Source organism: Nansenia antarctica (genome assembly GCF_963989245.1).
Source record: "Nansenia antarctica genome assembly, chromosome: 5".
In the NCBI taxonomy this organism is placed as follows: domain Eukaryota; kingdom Metazoa; phylum Chordata; class Actinopteri; order Argentiniformes; family Microstomatidae; genus Nansenia; species Nansenia antarctica.
In genome coordinates, this window is record NC_137690.1 from 53,035,297 (window position 1) to 53,053,374 (window position 18,078).

The following is an 18,078-nucleotide window of genomic DNA, read 5'->3' on the forward strand; positions in this document are numbered from 1 at the left end:
TCTGGCAACACACCATTTTAGAATATTCTCGAACTAACCCATGTTTTGCTGAATGTTCATATGAGGAATCCTAATAGCTAAATACGCATTCATATATGCCGCATACCTATTCATGATCAAACATTCATTTCATATCAGGACAACCGAATCAAACATTGATTTCATAATCAGACAACCGATTTAGTTTTTTTTATTGAAAAAGCACACACTTTCACATTAATAATGGTTAACAATATAATTATTTTAAAAATATTCACAATGGCATTCAAGTAGTGATGCGGCGACATTTTTATATTTTGCCCCTGCATTCATTGGAGCCACAGCGACAAATTATAGAGAGCTTTGAATTCTGCCCCAGATTGCCAATATCAGACCTGTAGTCCCATGTCAGCTCTGTGCCAGCTCGGACACGCCTGTGAGAGACAGACAAAAATGACAAAAAGTCAAGTTGAGTCACTGCTGATATTGCTACTACTATGTTTTTGAAGAGGCGCAGGTATACTCCCTGTATCCCAGTATACATGATAATACAACTTTGAAACAATCACCATTATATAGTCTAGCAGAGTATTTATCATGTGACTTGTACATATCAACATTAATACAAACACACAATTTAGAAGGTCGTTCTTGACTAGATCAATGTATGTATTAGCACTAGGTAGGCTCCACCTATTAGGGGGCCCAAAGCGGAATTCTTATTTTGTGGCCATCCCTACTTGCGATCCTCCAATAACCCCGTAGTCTAGGCAATGACAGAGGGACACTTACTGGCTGGTAAAGAAGGCTACCCAGGGGAAGCGTAGGTCATGTGTGTCCACAAAAACATTCTGCACAAAAAGGTTAGGACTGCAGCTGTGCTGTAGGGGGGAGAGGAGCAACAGGGAAACAAGTCATTTGTAATTCCCCCATACACATATTAGTGACAGGTCAAAATCTGAATCAGAATTATTTTTATTGCCAAGTATATTTGCAAATACAGGAAATTGACTTGGTGTGGTTGGTGCATAGGACAAAGATAAAAAACAACAATGTAATAAACAAGAATATATTAGCAAACATTGTTTAATTAGGTCTGACTGAGTAGTTATTAATGCCATTCATCTCAGTGCAGGGCAAGGTGTTGCTGTTCTTTGAGAAAATTGGATGAGTACAACGCACTGTGTGCGCTGGAACAGTGCCCACACCTCTCCCTCAGACTATTGATTATCACTTACGTTGAGGTAGCGACCCATATTCCCTTCTGTCTTGGCATCAATGATGAAGCAAGACTTCTCGTTGTGAAAGAAACCCCTAGTGGTGGTGGAGTCCTCTTCAGGGCTGTCAACGCTTGCAGAAGAGTCAGTGGACTTGGCAACCGAGCCGGTTTCCTTCACTGGAGCTATGAGAGAGAAGTGCTTCATTATAGTGATGTACTCCCCCAAACCATCCTCACTGTAAAATAATATATATTACATGACTACCGGTACCTGTACACCAGTGGAGGCTCCTCCATAGAGGTGGAGGAGGCCTGGCCTCCCCAATAATTTGAGAGAAGAGAGAGAGATTTAAAAAGCAATAATTATATTTATTTATTTATTTATTTATTTAACAAAAAAAACACATTTTAATTTAATATTATTTCCGTTTTGTTCATAAATCTGAATTTTTCCATGGCTAAAACCCAATATTGCAATTGTAAAGCACCTACAGGCCAGAATCCCTATCCATTTGTATTGAGGGAGGCCAGGCCTCCCCCAGGAAAGTGGTTTCTCATAGAAGTCAATGTAATGCAATTTTTTTCATGGCAATATGTGATTGGCCAAATCACTGAAAATGGGTGGGCAAGGGAGGCCTGGCCTCACCATGCATTGAGTCCAGGGCTGAAAGATTGACATTTTGTTCGTCCAATCACATGAAGCCATTTTGAGAATTCGCCAGTCACTTCAGTCAAAGAAACACTCGCCATAGTGGCTACGAGTGTCCTATCAACTTGTCCTTTGCAGGACACGTCTAGAACACCCATGGCTGAACACCCATGGCACCCATCGTCTAGAACACGTCTAGAACACCCATGGCATCCCTGAAAATAATCGCTCATTTGGCCAAATACTTTTGCTTAAAATGACCTCGGAAGTCAGCGAGATTCTGGCGCGATTTATACATCGAACATTTAGGATTTATTGAACAGTTTTATTTTTAATGTAGTCGATTTCGTTTTATTACAAGTCAATTTAATATAAAAAAAATTGGCCTCCTCAATTCTGGAAGTCACCAGCCTCCACTGCTGTACACTACCTGATTACTTGAACACTACCTGACTACTACTTGACTTCCTGTACTGCATCATATCTGTATTATATTGCATATTGTATGATATTGCATTTTATCAAATTGTAACCTGTACAGCATTTTGCACTACTGTACGACTCTACCAGTACGACTGGTCCACTGTAGTACAACTACCATCACTTTATTACCTTATTCTACTTTATTATTACTTACTTTATTCTATTATTGTTGATGTTGTATCCTGCTGCAATGCCAACGTCGAAGAACCTAACCTAAGAATTTAATTTACGCCTAAGAAGCCTAAGCCTAAGAAATTGTACCTGTACATTGGATGGAATAAAATCTATTCTGATGTTGATACTCTTGTCAGTTAAGTCCTACTGTATTACTCATAAAATCAGAGTGTCAAGAGTTCAACAATCCTCTACTAAACTGGCTTTCCTTTTTTCTTTCTTTACAAAATCTTTGTGTTTTTCAACTCTGTGTATTATTCTGCGTCACACCCCCTCTCTCTCTTTCTCTCCCCTCAGTCTTACCCTCCTGGAAGAATTTGGCGCTCCTGCGAGTGATGTAGCTCCTTTCGTAAGGGGAGACTTTTTCTTCAAAGTTGTAATCAGAGTCGACAGAGCTGCCATCAAACTCGCTGATTGCTTTCTCATCCTCATCCTCTTCCTCATCTTCATCCTGGCACTTTCCCCCATCATTATCATGTTTAATATTGTCATCTTCTTCTTTGAGCTCTTCTAGTTTTGAAACAGATAGAGAACAGCAACATATAAAAGCATTCTCTGCTCCCTGTGTGTTCATTGGACATGTGACTATGCCATTCATATAGTTATTTTTTAATCAGTGTTTCTCAATGGCATATACAGTGGGGAGAACAAGTATTTGATACACTGCTGATTTTGCACGTTTTCCCACTTAGAAAGAATGTAGAGGTCTGTAATTTTTATCATAGGTACACTTCAACTGTGAGAGACAGAATCTAAAAAAAAATGTGTATGATTTTAAAGTAATTAATTTACATTTTATTGCATGAAATAAGTATTTGATACATCAGAAAAACAGAACTTAATATTTGGTAAAGAAACCTTTGTTTGCAATTACAGAGATCAGACGTTTCCTGTAGTTCTTGACCAGGTTTGCACACACTAATTTTATAATAACATTTTTTACACACTGCAGCAGGGATTTGGGCCCACTCCTCCATACAGATCTTCTCCAGATCCTTCAGGTTTCGGGGCTGTCGCTGGGCAACACAGACTTTCAGCTCCCTCCAAAGATTTTCTATTGGGTTCAGGTCTGGAGACTGGCTAGGCCACTCCAGGACCTTGAGATGCTTCTTACGGAGCCACTCCAGTCCTTAGTTGCCCTGGCTGTGTGTTTCGGGTCGTTGTCATGCTGAAAGACCCAGCCACGACCCATCTTCAATGCTCTTACAAGATCTCGCGATACTTGGCCCCATCCATCCTCCCCTCAATACGGTGCATTCGTCCTGTCCCCTTTGCAGAAAAGCATCCCCAAAGAATGATGTTTCCACCTCCATGCTTCACGGTTGGGATGGTGTTCTTGGGGTTGTACTCATCCTTCTTCTTCCTCCAAACACGGTGAGTGGAGTTTATGCCAAAAAGCTCTATTTTGGTCTCATCAGACCACATGACCTTCTCCCATTCCTCCTCTGGATCATCCAGATGATCATTGGCAAACCTCAGACGGGCCTGGACATGCGCTGGCTTGAGCAGGGGGACCTTGCGTGCGCTACAGGATTTTAATCCCTGACGGCGTAGTGTGTTACTGATAGTTTTCTTTGAGACTGTGGTCCCCGCTCTCTTCAGGTCATTGACCAGGTCCTGCCGTGTAGTTCTGGGCTGATCCCTCACCTTTCTTATGATCATTGATGCCCCACGAGGTGAGATCTTGCATGGAGCCCCAGACCGAGGGAGATTGACCGTCATCTTAAATTTCTTCCATTTTCTAATAATTGCGCCAACAGTTGTTGCCTTCTCACCAAGCTGCTTCCCTATTGTCCTGTAGCCCATCCCAGCCTTGTGCAGGTCTTGCCCATTGTGGAGAGGTTGGGGTCTGATTGATTGAGTGTGTGGAGAGGTGTCTTTTATAAAGGTAACGAGTTCAAACAGGTGCAGTTAATACAGGTAATGAGTGGAGAATAGGAGAGCTTCTTAAAGAAAAACTAACAGGTCTGTGAGAGCTGGAATTATTACTGGTTGGTAGGTGATCAAATACTTATTTCATACAATAAAATGCAGATTAATTATTTAAAAGTCATACAATGTGATTTTCTGGATTTTTGTTTTAGATTCCGTCTCTCACAGTTGAAGTGTACCTATGATAAAAATTACAGACCTCTACATTATTTCTAAGTGGGAAAACCTGCAAAATCAGCAGTGTATCAAATACTTGTTCTCCCCACTGTATTTTCAAACATACACATAGATTGGTGGAATTATTTAGCTGTTGTTGAATGTCATATATCTATGCCATGTATGTTTGAAAATATATGACATTTAGCTGACGCTTTTATCCAAACGACTTGACGAGTGCATACATTTCTCAGTATATGGTCCCAGCAGGAATCGAACCCACAACCTAAGCGTTGTTAGCACCATGCTCTACCAACTGAGCCATAGAGGCTCAGAAAAACACAGAGAAAGACAGCTCTGAAATTATGCCTGCTGGTGAGGCTAGCCTGTCGGTCATCCGTACCCATCTCTTCGTCAGAGCAGGGGGCCTCACTCTCGTAGCCCTCCTTGCGGCTCTCCGCCCCCTCGATGTGATTCAGTTTGATGTTATACATGCTGCTCTTTGCTCCATCACTGGGACAGATTGTACCTGAGAGAGATGGCGCAAAGACAAGGGTAAAGAACATTTAACATTGAGAAGAATATTGTGGTCAGTTTGTGTAACGGCGGGAGGACGCAGGGTGATATTGATATATGGCTTTCCACGGCGGGTAGGGTTGCCAACTTTCTCACTACCAAATACGGGACAAAAGATGGCGTGCCACAGCACAGGACGGGGGGTTTGCAAGAATTGCCGCATTTACGCTATACGTACGCATGAGGGGGCCTGTGATTGGATGAATATACAGGGCAAATATACAGGGCAAATATACAGGCAATATACAGGTTCCGTATATTCATCGAGCCCAAAATACAGGACTTCCCGGCTAATACGGGACAGTTGGCAACCCTCGTAACCGGGGAGGACGCAGGGTGATATCGCAATAAAAGAGGAACAAGGTAGTTAAATGTGCCGCAGCTGGAGACTAGTTGTGCATAAGTTCACTCTCTCTCCCCCTCTCGCACTATCCTACTTGAACAAGAGATATGCAGTTTTTTAATTTCTATATCTTACTTTGCAACAGAGAAAAAAATAACCAATGTTTGAGCGCAGCACTCTGCTTCCTAATATTATTTGAAACTCAATTAAGAGATTCTGGCTTCAAGTCGGGTTCAGGCTTATAAATGTGACAGCAGCTGGTGAAAGCGGGAACGAGTTCGGCAACCAATCAAAATGTTCAGACTTTTATTCAGCAAAATGTAAATAAATGTCAACGTTGTTGAAAATCAATGACACTCACTAGTCAAGTCAAAACATTGCAATGCAATGGATTTGGAAAGTAATCCCCACTACTCTACACTAACTAGGTAGTAGTGGGGATTACCCACTGAATCCATTGCATTGCAATATTTTGGCTTGACTAGTAAGTGTGTCATTGACTTTCAACAATGTTGAAATTTGTCAGAATAAAAGTCTGAAACTTTGGTCAGTTGCCGACTTGTTCCAGCTTTCACCAGCTGCTGTCACAAATGGTTTTGCAGATCAGCTCAGGCTTGAATTTTCAAGGCTGATCAAAGCTCCAGCTCCAGCCTCACCAGCGTAGGTGCAGATGAAGGAGCCCTTGGCCACATCATCCAGGCAGCGGATACCCCAGCCCTTGCTTAGGGTCATGAAGACCTGCAGCCTCAGCTGGGGGCCCTGCTGCACCACCCGGTTAGAGCACATGCGCGGATCACAGCGACACAGGGCGTTACACTCATACAGCCTGCAGGGAAACACAGAAGGGGGATGGGGGGGTTGTTGTTATAGTTGTTACTCACATGTGACTTGCATGCAGAGAAGGACCAAAGGGGAGAAGAGATAAAATAGCAATCATTCATTTTTCTTGTTGGTCAGATTTGTACATTCTAAAAAACACAAACAAACACACAAACTGTCACCCAGACAAACACACAAACTGTCAGACAGTGTAGTGGAAATCAAGTTTCAGGAGGCGAAGATTACAAGATAACAAGGTCCAGAGTCGGTTTGCAAGAATTAACTGAAAACACCTGTTCTTTATACTATGTGAGAACCACACCTCAATGTAACGACTGATTCATTTGTTGGGATTCGTCCACTCTTATTTGACCAAGTGGCATGATCAGCTCTCCCATCCACCTACAGTGGGTTCGGAAAGTATTCAGACCCCCTTCATTTTTCACCCTTTGTCATATTGCAGCCATTTGCTAAAATCAATTAATTTCATTTCTTTCCTCGTTCATGCACACACAGCACCCAATATTGTCAGAAAAACACAGACTTGTCAAAACTTTTGCAGATTTATTACAAAATAAACACTGAAATATCACATGGCCATAAGTATTCAGACCCTTTGCTCAGTATTTAGTAGAAGCACCTTTTTGAGCCAATACAGCCATGAGTCTTCTTGGGAATGATCCAACAAGTTTTTCACACCTGGATTTGGGGATCTTTTGCCATTCCTCCTTACAGATCCTCTCCAGTTCTGTCAGGTTGGATGGTGAACGTTGGTGGACAGCCATCTTCAGGTCTCTCCAGAGATGCTCAATTGGATTTAAGTCAGGACTCTGGCTCGGCCATTCAAGAACATTCACAGAGTTGTTCTGAAACCACTCATTATAACCACTCGTTATTTTAGCTGTGTGCTTGGGATCATTGTCTTGTTGACCTTGAACCTTCTGCCCATTCTGAGGTCGTGAACACTCTGGAAAAGGTTTTTGTCCAGGATATCAATGTACTTGGCTGCATTCATATTTCCTTCAATTGCAACCAGTCATCCTGTCCCTGCAGCTGAAAAACACCCCCACAGCCTGATGCTGCCACCACCACGCTTCACTGTAGGGATGGTATTAGGCAGGTGATGAGCAGTGCCAGGTGTTCTCCACACATACCTCTTAGAATTAAGACCAAAAAGTTAGATTTTGGTCTCATCAGACCAGAGAATGTTATTTCTCAGAGTCTGGAAGTCCTTCAGGTGTTTTTTGGCAAACTCGATGCGGCTTTCATGTGTTTTGCACTGAGGAGAGGCTTCCATCGGGCCACTCTGCCATAAAGCCCCGACTGGTGGAGGGCTGCAGTGATGGTTGTCTTTCTAGAACTTTGTCCCATCTCCCCGCTGCATCTCTGGAACTCAGCCAGAGTGATCTTTGGGTTCTTCTTTACCTCTCTCACCAAGGCTCTTCTCCCCCGGATGCTCAGTTTGGCCAGACGGCCAGTTCGAGGAAGAGTCCTGGTCGTCCCAAACTTCTTCCATTTTAGGATTATGGAGGCCACTGTGCTCTTAGGAACCTTAAGTGCAACAGAATTTTTTTGGTAGCCGTGGCCAGATCTGTGCCTTGCCACAATTCTGTCTCTCAGCTCTTCAGTCAGTTCCTTCGACCTCATGATTCTCATTTGCTCTGACTTTACACTGTGAGCTATAAGGTCTTATATTGACAGGTGTGTACTTTTCCCAATCAATATAATTAAGCACAGCTGGACTCCAATGAAGGTGTAGGCCCATCTCAAGGATGATCAGAAGAATTGGACAGCACCTGAGTTAAATATACAAGTGTCACAGCAAAGGGTCTGAATACTTATGGCTATGTGATATTTCAGTGTTTATTTTGTAATAAATCTGCAAAAATGTCTACAAGTCTGTGTTTTTCTGACAATATTGGGTGCTGTGTGTGTATGAACGAGGAAAAAAATGAAATTAATTGATTTTAGCAAATGGCTGCAAAGAGTGAAAAATGTAAGGGGGTCTGAATACTTTCCGAACCCACTGTATGTTTTCCAAGTCACAGTGACCTTGTGTGTCTCAAACTGGACCTTGCACCATCCTTATGCAGGGGAGAGTGTGTAATAACACAGGCAGATGTCCAAGTTCTGTAAACCACTGCGCTCAAAATCAGTGCATTGATCAATACATTCTTGGAATGCATAAAAGTGTTCGCACAAAAAGAAAATGAGAGATGGGATCATTCAGAAAGAGAGGGATAGACAGTTGGTTTGGCCATCAGATGGACATTAACAGACAGAGAGACAGACAGACAGACAGACATCTCACCCTGTGGCCAGGGGCTTCTCCAGTCTCCTGTTAGTGTAGCCTACACTGATGCCCTCAGTGCCCCCCCTGGTCCGGGCTGTGGACTGGACCATCATCCGATGGCAGGAGCACCCTGAACTAGAGATATCACACACACACACACACACACACACACACACACACACACACACACACACACACGTCAACACAAACACAGGGCAACATAACCTACATGTTCCCCTATGACATCACCCACACAACCTTCAATATCCCCTGATCAAGACATCACCCTCAGATGACACGAGAGTCGAGACACCTCTTTCCTTTGGCTAATAGACTTATATTTATGAGCAGGGGTGCACATAACTGGTGCGCCAGTGCGCATGCGTCGCCAAAATGCATGCTGCGCGGCAGATCAGCCGCATGAAGGCGCTCTTGCGCAACAACAGCTGGAACCGCTGGTAGAGGAATTTATTTCCTCAAAATCCAACTGCTAACTGCTGACTGCTGCACCACTGAGGCACCCGACGAGCCGTCAAAATGTCCAAGAAGCAAGCCCCACTAAGTAATTATTTTGGTGTTCCGCCACCTCCTAAAAAAAAACACCAGACTGAGCCATTACCTGAGCCGCACAGAAAACGTGCATTTGTTGAAAAGTGGCTGCAGGATGTCTGCTGGCTAATGGCTAATGATGAGCGCACCGTGATGTGGTGCAAAATATGCTGTGAGCATCCCAATCTGGCCGAAAAAAGCAACGCTTTTTATTTGGGGACAAAGAATTTCAGTCATCCACCGTTTGATAAGCATGAGAAAAGCAAAGAGCACGTTAAGATAGTTTAAACTATTGATAACAGGAGCAGCCAGGATCGCAGTCGCCCGCTTGACAGGTGGCAGGACAAGTGAAGAACAGCGTCAAGGACTGTGTAATATATTTCTCCTGGCCTTTCACAAAGCGAAACATGCACGCCCAATGCGTTCATTTGAAGAGGACATTCCTCTATTCGAGAGGCTTGGAGTTAATGTCGGGAGTGCATATCATACACGAGAAGCAGGGTCCTGCATCGTGCAGACTATCGCACAATCAATCAGCTCGGAACTGTTTAAGAATTCTGGGGTCTGCTCTTTGACGGATCAGAAGACATCAACAAAACCGAGCGGGAAATCGTGTACATTGTGTCGGTGTCGACTGTCGAGCAACGGAGAGGTTAGCTCAGATTTCCTTGGATTAATTCATCTGGGGGTGAAGCGATCAGCACAGGACATAGTGGATGGACTTGTGCAACTATTCCAGGAATGTGGTCTCGCGGAGGAGTGGCAGTCGAAGTTAGTCTCTGTGTGCACCGACGGAGCGGCTGTCAACGTGGGAGTATACAACGGCGTCATTCCCAAATTACGTCAGAACGTGGTCATCGGGGATTCCCTGGTGCACATAATGTGCACGGCCCACACCCTGGAGAACACCGCGAAGTCAACTGATCGCATGGTACCATACTGTGAGTCATTCAATCGTTCTGTTGTCAAGTTGCTTAGCTTTTATTTGCAGAAGGGGGGTGCAAAAAGAACAGCACAACTACAGAAACTGTGTGATGAGAATGGCATTGCCTTCCTAAAACTAGGAAAGTTCCACAATATTAGATGGTCTGCATGGAGACAGAAGACTCTCTTGAAAATATGGAGACTATTACCTGCCATCAAAATTCAACTGGCTACAAGTGAGAACAGTGACCTGAAACATGTCTGCACTCAGCACTTTCACTGTTTCCTAGCCAACATGCTCGACACTGGAGGAATCTTACAGTTCCTCTCCCTCAAGTTCCAGCAAAATAAGTTGAGTATTGGTGAATGCAAAGATGAGCTCATGGTAGCTATTGGACAGCTGACACTTCTGCTTGACAGTGATGGCAAGTACAGGAAAGAGGCTGTTGCAAATGCAGATGCTGACAGGGACAAGATTCATGTACTGAGAGGTCTAATTGAAGAGTTTGAAACCCGATATGAATGCCTCAAGTCATGTGATCAATTTCTAATTTTTGATCCTTCAACTTGGCCTCAGGAAATTAAAGGCCTCCACAGTTTTGGCAACACCACACTTGATGGCAGTGGCGGACCCAGGCTGTTTGAAGGGCAAGGGCGAAAAGAAAAAAAGGGCACCTACTGCACAACATGGGACCCCATCAGTGCACATGGTCAAGTTTAGACCATTGGAAGGGCAGCCAATAGGGCACATCCTCTCATTTCGCCACCCAAAAGGGCACTTTAGTGCAACGTTTTTCAACTGTGGGGGGCACATGGTAAAATTTAGACCATTGGAGGGGCACCAATAGGGCACGCCCTCTAATTGTTGCCACTCAAAAGGGCATTTTTGCAACTCAAAAGGGCACTTCAGCGAGACGTTTTTCAACCGTGGGGGCACCAGGAGGTCGCCCCCCCTGCCCCCCCCCTGAGTCCGCCAGTGCTTGATGGCATCCTCCAGAATTATGAGGCCATCATGTCTGTTGACAAAGACTCCACTCTAAGAGAATGGATGAGGTTAAAGCAGTCAGCAAAACGGTTAGCAGCCTCCTCAGTGTATGACTTGGTCAACATAGTGAAGACAAGCAACCCAGAGACTTACTCCAACATTTGGAAAGTCATTCTGTTGTCCCTTACACTGCCCTTGAGCAGTGCTGCATGTGAGAGGGGATTTTCACACCTCAATATCATAAAAAACAGAAAAAAAACAGAAAAAGTACAGATCCCGCCTGTCAGACTCTCGCCTCTCATCCCTGATGCACATCCACCTGTCTGAGATGACAACAGAGATGTTTGACCCAAAGCCAGCTGTTGACCTTTGGATGCAAACAGCTGATCGCAGGCTCAACCAGGGGGGGAGGAGTAAGCCTACAACATCCTCTACCATGGTACAGGTAGAGGACAGTGATAACAGCAGTCAAGGGAGCAGTGATGATGATGAGCTTGTAGCATAAATAAATGCTTAGGCTGTAACTTTTTGTTGAAAAGTTTAATTTTTTATCCATCCTGTGGGACGGGTCGTGACTCGCGAGCTCGGGGAGCACCAAGCAGCATCCCTAGGTGCTCCTCTGAGCACTGGCCCCAAAATGTTATGTGCACCCCTGTTTATGAACTACGTAGTAGGAGTTTCAAAACAACACGTGCACACGCACACACACAAACACACCTGTCCCTGCAGCCGTTGGTGCAGTCACACCCCACCAGGAAGTCCAGGCTCTTGTTGATGGACACTCCCTTGGACGCCACGCAGTCCTTGTTATAGGTCACAGACGGGGGGCGGAGCAAGTTCAGCTCATTTAGGCAGGACAGCGGCCGGATCTCTTTCCCCAGAGTCAGGTCTTGGAGGAACACCTTGGGGGGCCGGGGCTCATAGGTGTTCGTCACGGATAGGTGGGGGTCCAGGCAGAACATCTCCAGGAACAGGAAGTCACAGCGCGTCTGTTGCAGGTAGTCCTGCACCGCCGACATGTCGTTCAAGCTCAGACCACATGGGGAACGATAGGATATGTGGCACCACCTCTGAAAGAGGAACCGGAGAGGAGGAGAGATAGGGGAGACCGGAAGGACAGATGGATGATAGAGAGAGGGGGACCACAGTCGGAGAGGTGGAGGGAGATCAGGGGGGCCATGGAAGACAGCATTAGCATAATATAGCTTATTCATTTTTGATGAGCACAAGTCAAGCCATTCTTCATGCTAATCGTTTCAACGTTCAGGCACTGTAAATAACCTGTTCATGTTATGTCTTGTCAATAAAATGTATGAGTGAGTATCTCAGATGAATTACTTTGAGATAATAGAGATCACTCTATTACTTAGAGATGCCAATAGTAATAGAACTGCACTGTCACGGTGTGTCACCAATTGCTGAACTTAAGGAATATCCTATGAAATGGTTGGGCTCACTGTAATGTATGGAACATTATACAGAAAGGTGTGTTTGATAGACATTACTGCATTCACCCATTACAATGAGCCTATCCTGCAGCCTTGACAGTCCAGCCTTGACAAATCCAATTAAAGCTTCAATGCACTAAATTGAATTGAATGTTCTACTCCAGTCAGTTAGCTGCTTGCGAGTGTGTTACTAGGAGAGCAAACAAGATAACAAAGGGATAAAGAGTTGTATCGTGCTGCAGTGTTTCCCATACAGACGAGACTGTGGCTGGCCGCCATAGTCTAATTTGACCCGCCACAAGACCTATTCTATTTTTTTATGCATGTTCCACCCTCCAGACTCACAAAACCCTGTGGGAAACACTGGGCTGTATTACTGCATGTCCCTGTCAGGTACCAGCTTGTTTACCTTTCCGTCAACATGTCGGAGGCCCTTGATGCGGTGGAAGTCGTAGAGCATTGGCACGCCCAGCGGGTTGTCCCTGCGGTGGTTGGTCTCGCCCTTGGGCCTGAGGCGGTCCAAGCATGCGGGGCAGCAGCGGTGGGGGGTGTAGGCCACCACCGGACCTTCAGACAGGCCCGCAGAGATATCTGAGGCTGCGCCAGCCTGATCACTGGCCTTCCTGATGTCATCATCAGCAGAGGCACGAGTTTGTCAAGGGAAATTAGTAAGGGAGGAAAACATTAATTTGTGGATTGTCAAACCTTTTTGACAATTATTTCTGCACAGCTTGCATTGTCAGTGGCACTATCTGTCTATCACCTGTCTGTGTGGTTATTGTAATGTTGTCTTTAAAAAAAATAAATCTATACAGTTTGCACTGTCTATCACCTGTCTGTGTGCTTAAGGTGTGAGACGAATTCCTGTAAATAAAATCAAATTAACTGAACTCGTGAGTCGTGAAGGACCAAGATAAACACCATCATAAAATGTTGCATGTACATCAGTCATCATGATAAAAAAAGTAATCTATGCTAGGCCCAGGGGCCAATACTAGAAATAATGAATGTGAACTATAATCTTCTCTTTTCACAGAACACAGTACATGCCATCCTGTAGTTTACCTTTAACGTAAATATATATATATATAAAGTACCGTATACACATTTTTCAAATGACTTTTACCAAACACAATGACTGGAACATCAATAAACGCTACTGACTCTGTGGGTAGTGAGAATTTAACAGCTGGTGTTGCAGTGGACGGGGAGGCCTGTTTGACCTGAGGTCTGCTAGCTGCAGCCGAGCTAGAGTTCACAGTTGGTGTAACAGCACCTGGATGACAGACAAAGAAAGAGTGTGCTCAATAGGTAAACAATCACACTGTCCATGCTATGTCTCCTAGCATAAACATGAATGAATGGAAGGTTGTGTGATAGAAAATGTAATGTTAGATGATCAGTACCTAACTGATTGTAGGAAAGTTTAACTTAAGATTACTGTACTGTATTGTATTTTCACTGAACTGTAGTACTGCTATAAAGTTCCATTATATGCTGAAGCAGTCCAACCGTAAGCACTCCCGGTCTCCTTAAGTAATATACTTTCCAACCAAAACCAGATACCGTAAACTGCCGCCGTTAAGGGCCGCGTAATGCTGGGAACCATCTGAACTGACCCTGTTTTGTATCTCAAAATATAATAATGTATGTAATTAATAATAATAATAACAATGAGCAGAACTAACTATATAAAGAGGCCTGCCACTGATGTTTGGGGGGGTTGTCACTTGGGGCATGCTTACTTAGCTTTCTTCTCATGCTGGTCAGGTGCTCCAGACGCAGAGAGCCTCGGAAGATCCACTCCTTGTGGTTGTCATCCTGAGAAACACATCAACACTTGACTTAACTACACACACACACACACACACTAAGTGAGTTTCTCAATGTCAGCAAATCATGCTCAAACAGCAACAAGCAAACAAGCAGCTCAGATAGCACTTAGGTGACATGTTACACGTTTCCTGGTCAGTGTCCAGCCGCTTACAGATTCTGAGTGATATTGATACGTCCAAGTGGTCAGTTACGGAGGGTCCTTCAGTTGGCACACATGATAGGTAGACTTATACGGCACAAAGCATTATGGAGCGGTTGTCAAGCTCTTTAAGACCTAGGTGCCAGCTAGTTTCTCTCTGTCCACTACTATAAAGAGAAGACAGTTCTTTCAGTCATTTGCTCATTCATGTCTTGACCACTGACATGTACGCTGTGATTACATCAGATATGCCTAAATTATCTACTTTCTATTGAGCAAGCAACTTTATTCTACACCGACGTGACTTTTATACTTCAATATCAGAATTCATCCTATCACTAAGCTAAGCTATCCTCAGTGTGAGTTAAACAGTCGGCTTTGCACACCCAGCCAATACAAACCACAACAGTACTGTGATGTTATGTGTAATATACCAGGGTTCGACAGTGCGACTGTTTTGGTCGCATTTGCGAGTGAATATATTTCTGTGCGACTTGGAAATACATTCAATCGCACCAGTGCGACACATTTTTTTTTTTTACTAACACCAGGGGAGCCACCCCTCCTAAATTTCGTTGTTTGGTACCTGTACTATAGCAATGACAATAAAGACCATTCATTCATTCATTCATACTGTGAGAGCCTCTGTGTCCCTGAGTAAGAGATCATGGGGATCATGTCCCTCATGATCACAAGTGACCATAGGAGATAAATCACTGAACTTGTCAACATATTAACTTCGGGACCTGCAGCCAAAGACAATCACAGAAGCCAGGTAGGCTTACCTGTGTATGCTGCATATTAATGGCTGCTATACGGTTTGCATATTCACTGCTGTTTGGCTGATTGATTACTGAGTTGGTTTTGGAGTGCTGGCATTAACCTGGTTGGGCAGACTCAGAGCTGTGTTGTCTAGATGCTGTCAAATAAGGAATCTCCGCTTTGTCTCTTTGATTGATTGATTGATTGAGTTTATTCATGGTTCGACAGTAAGCAGTAATCCAAGGGATGACATGTGAAAGTGTGAACACCTATTTCCAACATGGTCCTTTGATATTAACATACAAAGTCTATCTCCGTTTAGAATGATAAGGTTCTATCTCCGTTTAGAATGATAAGGTTCTATCTCCGTTTAGAATGATAAGGTTCTATCTCCGTTTAGAATGATAAGGTTCTATCTCCGTTTAGAATGAGAAGGTTCTATCTCCGTTTAGAATGATAAGGTTCTATCTCCGTTTAGAATGATAAGGTTCTATCTCCGTTTAGAATGATAAGGTTCTATCTCCGTTTAGAATGATAAGGTTCTATCTCCGTTTAGAATGATAAGGTTCTATCTCCGTTTAGAATGATAAGGTTCTATCTCCGTTTAGAATGAGAAGGTTCTATCTCCGTTTAGAATGAGAAGGTTCTATCTCCGTTTAGAATGATAAGGTTCTATCTCCGTTTAGAATGATAAGGTTCTATCTCCGTTTAGAATGATAAGGTTCTATCTCCGCTTAGGGCAGTTCAGAGATATTGAGCGTCAAAGTTTTTACGTTCTGTGAGATGGAACCTTTGTATTTTATGAATTACTAACTCAAAAATGTCAACATTTAAAAATAACACCACACAGGCATTAATAAACACCTACAGTGTCAAGAGCCGGTTATGATAATTCTGATATGTTATGATTATGATAATTTGTTGTCGTCATACGAAAATTGCGCAATTTTCATTGTGCTACTGAAATTCTTGGTGTGCTACTAAATTTTTTGACATGGTAGCACAGTGCTACCTGGCGAAAAGGTAAGCGTCAAACCCTGAATATACACTCACTAAACACTTTATTAGGAACACTTGTACACCTTCTATTCATTCAGGTGGTGTAATGGGGTGGGGAATGTTTTCTTGGCACACTTTGGGCCCCTTAATACCAATCAATCATCGCTTGAATGCCACAGCCTATTTGAATATTGTTGCTGACCATGTGCCCCTTTATGGCCACAATGTACCCATCTTCCAATGGCTACTTCCAGCATGATAATGCACCATGTCACAAAGCAAAAGTCATCTTAAACTGGTTTCATGAACATGACAGTGAGTTCAGTGTTCTGCAGTGGCCTTCCCGGTCACCGTGTCTGAATCCTATAAAACACCTGATGTGCTAGAACGGGAGATTCACAGCTGCACCTGATAAATCTGCAGGAATTGTGTGATGCAATCATGTCATCATGGACCAGAATATCAAAGGAATGTTTCCAACATCTTGTGGAATCTATGCCACAAAGAATAGAGGATGATTTGAGAGCAATGGGAGGCCCTACCCAGTATTAGTATAGTGTTCCTAATGAGTTGCTCAGTGAGTGTACTGTATGTGTTAGCAGGCTTTGAATTTGAACTTGTGAATTTGTTGCAAACAAATCTGCCCTTCTGGGAAACTCAAGATTTATTCTATTCCATTCCTACATTTTGAAATGATATGCAGTTACTGTAGTTCAAGAGACCCTCTTACCAGAAATTCAGCATGGAGCAAGCTGCCCTGTATGTCATGCACTTTACTCTTTTTCTGGACTCCCTCAAACTCAATGTTGATCGTCTGCCCCGTTGTGTACTGAGCCATGGGCACGTAAGGGTAGAGCTTCAGGTAGTCCTTTATAAACTCCCTGTTGCCCTCGTTCTCGATGTCCTCCCACGGCTCCTCCACTAGGGAGAAATGAAAGCGACTGAGCAATTGGAATGTGGTTCCTGGCATGACGTTTACATTTGACATTTTTTACATTTAGCAGACGCTTTTATGCAAAGCGACATACTACAAGTACATTTGTAACGGCAGTTGGTGAAACCAGGAACAAACGGACCGGTTCACCGTACATTTTTCTGAATAATAAGACTGAACATTTTTGATTGGTTGCCAACTTGTTCCCCCTTTCATCAGCTGCCGTCACATTTGTAGTAAGTAAGTGAAGTAAGTGAATCATCTATACATCAGTCATCTTGAATCTGAACACCACTGATACGATGAGGTAAGGTCGATACTGCTGCCATAGCCAGGACAAATAGAGAAGAAAACAAGAGAGAGAACTATTATGATGTGTCTTACATGGTCTGCAAACAAGGAAGATTTCGGGCAGGCCGACATAGATGGGTCTACAATCATCAAAGAAGACCAGGAACCTGAAACATAAGGATTGCCAAATGATAACAAATAATACTGTTGTCTTCTGATTAGACTTGTGCATAACCTGTCTTGGGAAATCTAGGGTTCTCCACTTACCGTAATAGTTTGTGAGACTCGGCACACGTACAATATTTTTCTAACTAATGATTTATTATAGTTGTGTTGGATTTAAGTTGTTGTAAAATTTATTTTTGACTCTGGCGTTGTGTTTAGTACTAACAAATAAAAGAAAATTGCTGCAACCAGGAAAAGACAATACAGATGAATCCTCCATCAGACTCCCAACACGGATATGCGTGGCCTTGTTGTAGAGGAGAGATACACACGAGCTCCAGGCGCGACGCACACGCAAATAAAGAATTCAGCATTGTGGCACACGTTTATGTAGGTTTCTCCTCTTTACTTAACATGAGACCT

At 43.5% G+C, this 18,078-nt stretch overlaps 1 protein-coding gene across 3 annotated transcripts in view; it reads right to left on the bottom strand.

The window, feature by feature from the left end:
• Positions 1-233: 233 nt before the first annotated feature.
• setdb1a (SET domain bifurcated histone lysine methyltransferase 1a) overlaps positions 234-18,078 on the bottom strand; it is a 32,452-nt gene continuing 14,607 nt past the window's right edge. For 2 of the 3 annotated variants that reach the window (XM_080531172.1, XM_080531170.1), the window contains exons 8-20: positions 17,584-17,657; positions 16,996-17,186; positions 14,275-14,350; positions 13,694-13,805; positions 12,939-13,152; positions 11,799-12,151; positions 8,642-8,758; positions 6,168-6,337; positions 4,996-5,121; positions 2,808-3,014; positions 1,218-1,381; positions 772-860; positions 234-413 (exon numbers count right to left, since the gene is read on the bottom strand). In XM_080531172.1, coding sequence (XP_080387298.1) covers positions 290-413; positions 772-860; positions 1,218-1,381; positions 2,808-3,014; positions 4,996-5,121; positions 6,168-6,337; positions 8,642-8,758; positions 11,799-12,151; positions 12,939-13,152; positions 13,694-13,805; positions 14,275-14,350; positions 16,996-17,186; positions 17,584-17,657 — 2,017 coding nt within the window. In that variant the 3' untranslated portion in view covers positions 234-289. The remainder of the gene's footprint in view (positions 414-771; positions 861-1,217; positions 1,382-2,807; positions 3,015-4,995; positions 5,122-6,167; positions 6,338-8,641; positions 8,759-11,798; positions 12,152-12,938; positions 13,153-13,693; positions 13,806-14,274; positions 14,351-16,995; positions 17,187-17,583; positions 17,658-18,078) is intronic. The other variant, XM_080531171.1, reaches the window with a different exon arrangement.